The sequence below is a fragment of the Rhamphochromis sp. 'chilingali' genome (assembly GCF_963969265.1).
Source record: "Rhamphochromis sp. 'chilingali' genome assembly, chromosome: 21".
In the NCBI taxonomy this organism is placed as follows: Eukaryota; Metazoa; Chordata; class Actinopteri; order Cichliformes; family Cichlidae; genus Rhamphochromis; species Rhamphochromis sp. 'chilingali'.
Genome location: NC_137949.1, coordinates 9,780,994 through 9,790,925, shown reverse-complemented (window position 1 = coordinate 9,790,925; position 9,932 = coordinate 9,780,994). Strand labels below are relative to the sequence as shown.

Genomic DNA, 9,932 nt, shown 5'->3' with positions numbered 1-9,932 from the left:
GGTTGAGATTCACGAGTCCGGAGCGGAATTAAAAACACGACATTCATTTAAGGTCATCGCGTGTTTTGTGAGCAAATGCTTTTGCATATTCGTAGTGTTTCCTCCCTTAAATGAAATATCTACTTTGCAAGTATTGCAAGTTGCCCTGCTGTCATCCGTTCTCGTAAAGTATAACCAAAGTTTTGAGCGTTTGAGCCGCTTAGGCGCCGTGTTTCCTGCCAGGTAAATGATGCTCTGCAACGTGGTGACGTCATTCGGGGCGACTGGAATCGATAAGGGAATCGTTTGCAAAAATGGCAAACAATTCCAAGGAATTGAAACAGTGGGAACCGGTTCTCAACAAGAACCGGTTTTCGATACTCATCCCTAAACTTCACTGAGCCGATGGAGGCTCTGACCTCAGAGTGCCGACGCCTGATGTTTCTCAGCTGGAACAAACACATGTAACCCCAGAGAGCGAGCAGCAGAGCGAGCAGCAGAGCGAGCAGCGACGCTCCATGCTCATCAGACCCTCTGCTCTTCATCGCCATCGTGACTGCAGCTGCAGTTTCAGAGCAAACCTCTATTTAACTGTGAAAGGAGGAAGTGTCATTGGGTCAAAGGTCGGCTGTCTCGAAGCGTCTCTCTGAGAGTGGTTCAAATTCATGCACACCTCGCAGGTATTAGCCTGATTTAAGGGGTCAAAGGTGAAGCTGACAGAACAAGTGACACAGACAGGAAGTGACACGGATGGGTAGATCAGCTAAAAGGAAACTTGCGGCTCAGGAGCGATCAGGAGCCGTTTCCATGGTTACACTCGGCACCCTTTCTCCCACCTGTGCTGCTTCCTGTTACCTGAATCATTCCAGCGCTTCACGCCGACGCGTCCACTTACTTGCCGTGCAGCGTCCTGTGCTCGCTCTCCAGCGCCCTCTGTTTGCCCTTCAGCGCTGCGTGCTGACTGATCAGCTGCTCGTACTCGTGAGCCTGCCTCTCGTGAACGCTCAGCAGGCGCTCGTGATCGCTGAGCACGCCCTCTCTGGCTCGCCACGCCTCCTCGCGCTGCCGCTGCCACGACTCCACCTCCGTCTCCAGGGCAGTCACCTGGCCTTGCAGCACGGCATTCTGGGCCATAAGAGAGGCGCTCTGAGAGGAGAGGGTGGAGTTCTCCACCTGAGAGGACAAAGAGATGAAGCGTGAGCGCGATGGCCTGAGTGTAAACTGGGTCGAAGTTACACGTGCGTGAGCGTGCCTGCAGCTTCGCCGTCTGCGTGTGCAATGCCGAGTTCTGCTCCTGCAGCGTGGTGGTGTGCCGCTGCAGCGCCGCCATCTGGTTGTTGAGGGAAGTGTTCTGGTTCTCCAGCTGCTTCAGCTGCTCCTTCAGCAGACTGCTCTCCGTCTGCAGGGAGGCGTTCTGGACCAAACAAACACAGTTTCACAGCAGTCACACAAACTCATCCATCAAATTAGCGTTTTTCACGTGTGAGAACATTTCTGAGGTGCTGAACAGGAAACGTTCCTGTGCTGCTATAATCATTAACAGTGATAACATCATTATTAATGATGATGATCAGAAACAGCGGCTCACGTTCTTCTCCACGTCGATCAGGTGATCTTTGATTCGCAGCAGTTCGGCCGTGGCGCTGCGGTCAGCCGCCGGGTGCTGCTGGGAGTTGTGGTTTACTTCCTCGTGCTGCTGATGTGAGGCGGACGCCGTTTGACGAGCCTGCAGCGGGAAAGAAAAATGTCAGACTGTCGCACAGCTTCAACTTTACAGAGGCGAAGGCGAGGGCGCGTTTCCTCACAGCTTCCAGCTCCGCGTGAAGCGTCTTGTTGAGGGCGCCGCTTTCTTCCAGCTTCTTTTCCAGGCTGGAGATTTTCTCCTCCTTGACCTTCATGGTCTGCTGGACGGTTTCCTCCAGCCGAGACTCCAGCAGCCTGTACCTGCTGACATTCAAACACATCCATGAGTCCCTCGTCAGAGATCCGCTTTAAAGTGAACAGGTGAGGTCGCAGGGTCGTACCTGTCCTCCAGCGTGTGCTCCTGCTGCAGCAGCTTCTCCCGGTTCAGTCCGATCTTCTCCAGCTCTTCGTTCAGTCGCTCCAGCTCGACCTTCTGCTGCTGAACGCTCAGCTTCTCCGACACCAGCTCCTGCAAAACCGCAACACAAACACCGCTGAAGGTCACGGGCGCTCGGCATCAGGCTCAGAGCGGCCGACGTCGCCGAGCGTCTGCAGTACAGCTGGGACATATTATACCTTTCACGGTAACACCGGTGTAATTTTAGGCAACGATAAGAAAATGAAACATTGCGATAGAACATGGGTAAAACACGCATGTGCGGTGCCTTTGTTTTCATACAAACATGGCGTAAAAAAGCACGGCGGTGGAGAACGAGAAGGCAAACAGACGAACCAGAACTGGTTTGTAAAAGTGGAGCAACCGCAGTGATGTGGAACTGGTTTGGTTTTCGTCAGAAAGCCACCAAAGCACAATGTTTTGTAGAACATACCAGTGGGCCATCGTGGTGAAGGGAGGAAACACCACAAACCTATTTCATCATCTGAAGCAGAAGCGCTTCGAGTACAACACAGCTGTCAACGAAGAGGCTTCAAGCTGACAAGCTGACTCAACAAACAGTCGGCTTTAAATAGCTGCAGGCCTTAGCCAACGCTGGGGGTAACGAACTAACGCAGAGACGCATCGTTTAGGATATGATGCCCACTCAGAGTGTGGAGGAGGTTTCACACAGGTGCATTTGCTCTGTCACATGTTTGTAGCTTTAATGCAGATAAAACACAGCTGCTTGTTCAAGTGGAAATAAACTGATGATTTTTTTGCACTAATAAAGTTGAGTTGTAAAGTATTTAGTCTCGCATCAGTTACATGGTGAGTTACATCGTTTGGCCACACTGCCCCGCCCCACTCTGCAGGTTTCCAAAGAGCCGAGAATGAACAGCTGACGCAAGTTACAGTCTGTAATATGTGCGTTTTCAGACTTGCTGATTGGTTGTTCAGGACTCGATGTGGCGCTCACAGGAACCTTCCACGCTGATGCTGTAAAGAACACCCCAGTGTTCAGTACCTAGCAGTGCAGCGCCCCCTGCTGGCCTTCTGGTGTATATGTCGGTAAAGCTGACCGAGCGCCTCGTCTTTGATTGAGATTCAGATTTTGATACATTGTTTTCATTTTACTGCTTTTTTTGCAGTTCTGAGAGCAAAGAAACTGATGAACCCTTTAAAGCCCACCACAGAACCAAGTCCACCAGAGCTGACCTTCATATTTTTACCTGCTGTCGTTCCATCTTTCAAGCTGCTACACATCAATACAAGTTTTAATAACATGCATGCATTAAGCCGTAGTAACTATATACCCTCACCTTTGTTGTGAGGTGTTTTATGTACTTGCGTTTTATTGTATTTTATATTTGTATTTTATTGTACAGCACTTTGGTCAGCCTTGGTTGTTTTTAAATGTGCTTTATAAATAAACTTGACTTGACTTGTTTTTACACATATTTCCAAACAGCAAACTGACTGAGTGTCTCTGTAGTTTTATTTTTGAGCTACACTCACTTTTATAAACTTCAGGAGAAACTCAAACTTAAACAGTGCAGTTTAAGTTCAAGTCAAACACGCTCCTCTGAAAGGCCCTGTAGGAAAAACTATGTTTCCCACAAGAAAAAAATGACGTCACTTCCTGACATGCCATAGTAGGAAGTGCAATGAACAGCTGATCGGATCTGCAAAGCGTGTTTCTGGATTATGACGTTTTTTACGTCCCTTCTGCAAAGGACGAGCTGAATGCATGTTATGGAAGTGCGGCTCCTCCGGTCTCACATGCAAAAACATTCCTGCGACAGCTTATGCAGCTGCAATTCTCCCGGGATTTAAAAGTAGTTACTCGGAGCGTGTGCGCTCTGATGGCAGCCTCGCGGTCTCACAGGCGTCAGCAGCAACGAGGAGACCGACACAGACCCACGAGTGACGCTTCTACAGCTCACCTGCTCAGATCCAAACTCTGAACTAGAATCTAAATAACCCGCCCAGCGGCGCCACGGACACCTGCTTAAACGAAGCTCCTCCCCCTGCCCCTTCTCTCACCTCTCTGAGCGTGGCCAGCGTCCTCTTGTCGATCGTCGCTTGTTTCTGAAGCTCCTTGTTCTCTCGCTCCACCTCCTTTGCTTTCACCGCCGCCTCCTTCATTCGCTCCACCTCCTTTTTGAGAGCTCCTCCCTCCTTCGTGACCTCGGTGAGCCTCCTGGTTTTCTCCTCCAGCTCCGTCTCCTTCCCCTCCAGGAGCGTCCTCATCCTCCAGCTCTCCTTCTCCAGCTGCTTCCGGCCCTTCTCCGACTGCTCCAGGTCCAGCTGGAGCTTCTTCCTCTCCTCGTCTCCTTCCACTCGCCTCCTCCGCTCCTCCTTCAGCTCCTCCACCTCCCTCTTCAGGTCCTCCTCTCTGCTTTCTGCCTCCTGCCGCCTCCTCTCTTCCTCCACCCTGTCCTCTTTGCTCTTCTCCATCTCCTCCTCTATGTGATGCTTCTCCTGGTTCAGAGCTGTCAGGTTCACCTCCAGCCTCTCCACTCTCTTCCTCTCTCCCTGCGCCTCCTCCCCAGCTTGATCCAGCCTCCTCTGCAGCTCCTGCATCTCCCTCTGCGCCTCCTGGAGCTCCTCTTGCACAGTGGTGAGGCGGGTGGATGAGGAGCGCAGGCTCTCCAGGGAGCAGCGGAGCTCCAGGTTCTCCTTGGACAGCAGTCCGTTTTCAGCCTCCTGCTTCGTCAGCCGCTGCAGCTCCCGCTGGCTCTCCTCTGCCTCCCGCTTCAGCCTGTGCACCTCCTGCTCCAAGGAGGTCACCTGTTTCTCCAGAGCCTCGGAGCGCTCGCTGCACGCCCGCAGAGACGCCACCTGGAGGCGACACGGGCACGTTACACTTATGCTGCAGTGAGACTCGTCAGAGAGGAGGAAGCGTTTACGTACCTCTCTGCTGAGCGCCTCCCGGCTCCTCTCCAGCCGCGCCACCTCTCGCTCCGCCTCCTCACACCGCCCCGCCCGCTCCCTCAGCCTCTCTGCCTCCTCATTGGATACTTTGAGCTGTGTTTCCAGGCTGGCCAATCGGGAGCTGGTGTCGGTGATGCTCTGGTGCAGCAGGCGGTTCTCTGATTCCACCTCGCGGACCCTCGCCACGCTGTTAGACTGAGCGCGCTCCTGAAGGGACGCCACTGCCTCCGACAGGTGCTGCTTCTCGCTCTCCAGCTCTGAGATCTGATTGGACAAACAGAAGTCAGCCGGTCTCCTCTGCGACTGACAGTGAAGGAGATGTTACCTGAGCGTGCCACACACCTGCCGGTCCTTCTCCGCCTTCAGAGCGTGCATGTCGCGCTCCAGACTCTGTTTCTCCTTCAGTAGCTCCTCCCCCAGAGCCTCCATGTCCTGATTGGTTATTTTCTCCTGGTCCAGTAAACCCTGCAGACGCTCCAGCTGAAACAAACACAGGTGTTGCTTTTAGAGACAGGGGAGTGTTTCAAAGCTCACTGAGCTTGAATGATGCTGCAGGACGTTAAAACTGGACAAAAACAGTTAAAACTGTGCCGTTAAAAGACGAGACGAGTTTGTTATCAGGGTTTCACGTCGTCATGTTTACTCTCTGAAAGTTCCCCTGCAGCACAGACGGAAACACAAATACTGGACGAATGAAGGTTTACTGAGTGATGTTCATGTTTGCGTGCACGACTGGTGCACCTGGAGTCAGGTGGAGACAACGGCTTGTGTGTATGAGTTTTACTGTAAACCTTAACCGATGAGATCCATGTTTCTTTATTGATCAGCTGTGTTATCAATCAGTAAAAGTTACATGTATGTGTCTCATATCAGCATCTAGACTAAACGCTGCACGCCTGCAGGACTGAGACGCGATGCATCACTGTTACTGTAAAATCAAATCACCGCTCAGATGGCAGAAATCAAAGTTTATTAAACTTTAATTAAAAAACAGAATCCCCACAGCAGCGCCTCGAGCCAGTGAACAGCAGGAGTGACTGTGAGTCCCACCTTGTTGCTGAGACTCTGGTTCTCCCGGTCCAGCTCCTGCGTGTGGAGCTGCTTCTCCTGCAGGAGGTGGTTCTCCTCCTTCAGCCTCTCTATGGACGCCTGCAGCTCCCGGTTCTCCTTCTCCAGCTTCAGCATGCGGCTGGAGACGCACTCGTTCAGCTCGTCGACCAGAGACTTACGGGCTGGGCGGAGAGAAGAGAGCCGGTTACCAGTGTACAGACGGGTGGAGGACAGACAGGCTGAGGACAGACAGGTGGAGGCTCACTCTCGGTATTGTCGTGGTTCTTGGTGAGCTGCTCCAGCTCCCAGCCCAGGTGAGCCGACTCGTTCATGCTCTGCTTCTGTCCGATCTCCAGCAGCATGTTCTCCTCCACCAGCTCCTCCAGCCGTCGCCGCTCGCTGTCCCGCTCCTGCAGACAGGTGGAGGGACAGACAGGTGGATGATGATTTTTACAGAGACCAGCGTTCTTCTGGTTTCTGCCCACTCTATTAATTGTTTATGCTTTTCAGGGTCCCAGGGGGCGGAGCCTATCCCAGAGGTCACAGGGGGAGGGGCGGTGTATAGACTGGGCAGGTGGCCAGCCCATCACAGACGTGTGTGCTGTTACACTGCATTTTATTATAGTTTGTTTATCACCTGAGCACGCTGATGCCATGTGACCGTTTGTCACAGGAAGTAGGGATTTTTTACAGGTAAAGGGGGCGTGATCGTAAACGATGATGATGAGAACTTCAGAGGCTGACCCTGACAGTAAGGGGAGGTGCTCTCATCCTACGTGTGTTAATATACGTCACACACCACCCAGCCACCATCTCGTCACAGAGAGAAAGCTTTGTGTCAAGAACATCTGGAAACATCTGGCGCGGTCACTGTGTGAACCATGTGACGGCGTGGGTCTGGGTCGTACCATCTCCAGGTCGTGGATCTTCGCCCGCAGTAGCAGGTTGTCTTTCTCCAGCGTGTGCAGTTTGTCACAGCGCCCCCGTGAGGCCGACAGCTGCTCCTCCAACAAAACCTTCGTCTCCAGCAGGGTCAGGTTGTCTTCGCGGAGCTCCTGGAGCACGCACGCAAGCACACACACGCACGCACACACACACACGCACGCACACACACACACACGGTCAGATTAAGTGCAGAAATGTGTGCGGTGTGAGGACATAAACAGAAACATGAAAATATTAAAACCATGAAAATAATCGTTCACCCCTTTGTCTTTTTTTTTCTGTCAGCAACGACATTAAAACCACCTGACATCACCAGGCCCCTCCCCCGAGTGGAGGTGGTGTGGATGCCACACACCTCTGCAGGTGTCCTGGAAGCTGTGCGGTGAGGTCTGTGTACATCACTCTCAGTCAGGCATTAACCGCCTGACAGAGGGCGCCGCCACGGAGGCGTGTGCAGGTCTGTGGTTAGGGAGGGGATCAAACATGAAAGCAGGACCCAGGTGTCCCAGCTGAACACCACCCGGAGCACCACCCGGTCTGCACACACTGTTGTTCTTATGCTCATCTGTTTACAGCGTTCAATTGTCGCTCCTTACACAGACTGTATGCAGAAGATGGGAATAGCCAGGTATTTGTCTGTGAAGGTTCTCAGTCATCCAGGTCATCGTAGTCTAAGGAGCTTGGAAAGAAAAGCGTCTGGACTTCAAGTTGCTCTCATCCAAGAAGCTTCTTCAGTTCTAAGGTCAAATGGTGGAGAGTCCCAGATTTAAACCCAGTGGGAGTTTCCCCTCCACAGAGGGACAAAGGACCCCTGATGATCCTCTAATCACATGAGCCAAGGTGTGAAAGCGGGTGTGGGTCTGGGACTCTCCAGCATTTGACCTTAGAACTGAAGAAGCTTCTCGGATCAGAGGTGAAACATCTTCAAGCAACTTGAAGTCCAGACGCTTTTCTTTCCAAGCTCCTTAGACTAGCCCTGTATTTGACTCCCTTTTGGAGCCAGCCTGAAGCGGACGCCAGAGGACCCACAGCTTCCTGTTTCAGGCGGCGTGCGGAGGTGATGGTGGTGTTTGTCGGTGGCTTTAATGTGGAGGCTGCTCTGTGGTGAGACGCTCTGGTTTTACCTCCACTCGGGTTTTGTAGAAGTGAACGTCATTGAGCTTCTCTTTGCATCTGCTCAGTTCGGTCTCCAGGCGGTCGACGCGAGCGGCTCGTTCCCGCATGGAGTCCACCTCGTCCCGGTACACCCGGGCGGAGCGCGCCTCGACGGACAGAGACTGGTTCTGAAAAATAAAACAGGAACACGTTATCGTCACTTCCTTCCTGTTATTAATCCAAACCTCACGATAAAAGCGCCGCCACCATCCAACCACTCTGTACGAACCCAGAGCAGCAGCCTGCTTAAACTTCTTCTATACAAACGCTCTGATCTCCTGATGCTCTGTAATCTGTTGGTAATTTAAATGCTGAAGCCGTGCAGGATTACACGTCATCCTGTTGTACACTTATTAATCTCTGCTGCGTGCTCAAAACCAGTTCATCAAACTGGGACAAAGTGACTGAGACCACTGCAGAGGGGGATGACCCTCCATCAGATTACATGTGAGTCTAATCCCAGCTCTGTGAGAGGACCGTGTTAGAAATAATCCATCGTGCAAACCATGTTCAGCTGGACAGAGCCGTCCTCCAATCACAGCCCACAGAGAGCAGGTCAAAGGTCAAACTGATCGATCCTTTTATGTAGAATATGGGCTCATCCTCAACCTGATGCAGCGTCGTTCCTGCTGAGGAGCGGTTCCAGCTGCTCCAGATGTTTCCAGCCTGTATTCAGTCACCGTCCGCCCTCACAGGCCGCCACAGAGCTCCACCCCGAACACCTTCGCCTCATCAGCCGTCAGATGTTTCCACAGCTCCGACTTCTCCATCTTTCTGTTGCTCCTGGAACAACTTCATGGCAGATCCAAAGTGAGCAGATAAGAAATGCTCAGGTTGAACATTGGATGCTCTCTGTGGACCATCTTTAAATAATTACAGGCTCTGTTTTTGCTTCCTTTTAGGAAGCATCCCCTGCAGACGAGGATTCTCCCAAAAGCTGAGCACGACTCACACCGGGACGCAGGAAAACGAGCTTCCACAGAAACGCTCCTCACGGACACATGACCGCCTACTGTGGCTCAGCGCGTCAGTGATGTGTGACTCGTCCTGTTTCTCACCTCCTGTTTTAGTCTCTGCAGCTCCTGATCCAAACGCTCAGCTTCATGCCTCGAATCCATCAGCTGCTCCGTCTTCTCCTCCCTGCACACAGACACACACACACACACAGACACACGCACGCACGCACACACACACACACACACACGCACGCACCGTTAGTTATCTGACGCCAGCAGCACGCTCGCTCTGAGAGCACCCTGCTATTTCAGTGGTTAACGTGGTCGAGGTCGTGTGTTAGATTTCGTGGCTCCGTTTGTCTCTAAACTGTTTCCTGTCGGTCACCAGTTAAACACACACGTCCTGTCAGCGTCGTTATGGAAACACCATCGGCGCTCTGACCTTCATGTAAAAAAAAAAAACAAAAACGTGTGAGTGTGTTCAGCAGAGAGCTGCCTGGGTCAGTGAGTAACGCAGGCGTGCCTGCTGTTAACCTCCAGTCACGTGTCTCCGCCCTGTGATTACAGCGGCGTGGTCGTGTACACACGGCCTGTGAGATGTGCTGGAGCCTCGTTAGCGTTAGTTTGAGGTAAACATTACAGCTCGGGCTCGTCAGACTTTATTGGACGGGCGTGTTTGAAGGCGGAGACTCACAGCTCCTGTCTGTATCTGCGGAGCTTGGCTTTGGTGTCGGCGAGCTCCACGGACAGATGTTGCTTCTCTTCCTTGGAAAGCGCCGCCCCGGCCGAGCCGCCATTATTCACTCCCGCCCCCACGGAGCTCCGCCCGTGCTCTGGGCCGATCGTGCCCA

General features: G+C 52.5%; 1 protein-coding gene across 1 annotated transcript in view; it reads right to left on the bottom strand.

Annotated features, from left to right (window-relative positions):
• Nucleotides 1–9,932, bottom strand: part of ccdc88c (coiled-coil domain containing 88C) — a 62,811-nt gene that overhangs the window by 27,686 nt on the left and 25,193 nt on the right. Inside the window, exons 8-21 of the mRNA XM_080871120.1 lie at nucleotides 9,776–9,924; nucleotides 9,184–9,265; nucleotides 8,095–8,253; nucleotides 6,934–7,080; nucleotides 6,291–6,435; nucleotides 6,026–6,207; nucleotides 5,318–5,455; nucleotides 4,955–5,239; nucleotides 4,085–4,882; nucleotides 2,004–2,131; nucleotides 1,785–1,926; nucleotides 1,568–1,705; nucleotides 1,232–1,393; nucleotides 875–1,152 (exon numbers count right to left, since the gene is read on the bottom strand). Coding sequence (XP_080727246.1) covers nucleotides 875–1,152; nucleotides 1,232–1,393; nucleotides 1,568–1,705; nucleotides 1,785–1,926; nucleotides 2,004–2,131; nucleotides 4,085–4,882; nucleotides 4,955–5,239; nucleotides 5,318–5,455; nucleotides 6,026–6,207; nucleotides 6,291–6,435; nucleotides 6,934–7,080; nucleotides 8,095–8,253; nucleotides 9,184–9,265; nucleotides 9,776–9,924 — 2,933 coding nt within the window. The remainder of the gene's footprint in view (nucleotides 1–874; nucleotides 1,153–1,231; nucleotides 1,394–1,567; nucleotides 1,706–1,784; nucleotides 1,927–2,003; nucleotides 2,132–4,084; nucleotides 4,883–4,954; nucleotides 5,240–5,317; nucleotides 5,456–6,025; nucleotides 6,208–6,290; nucleotides 6,436–6,933; nucleotides 7,081–8,094; nucleotides 8,254–9,183; nucleotides 9,266–9,775; nucleotides 9,925–9,932) is intronic.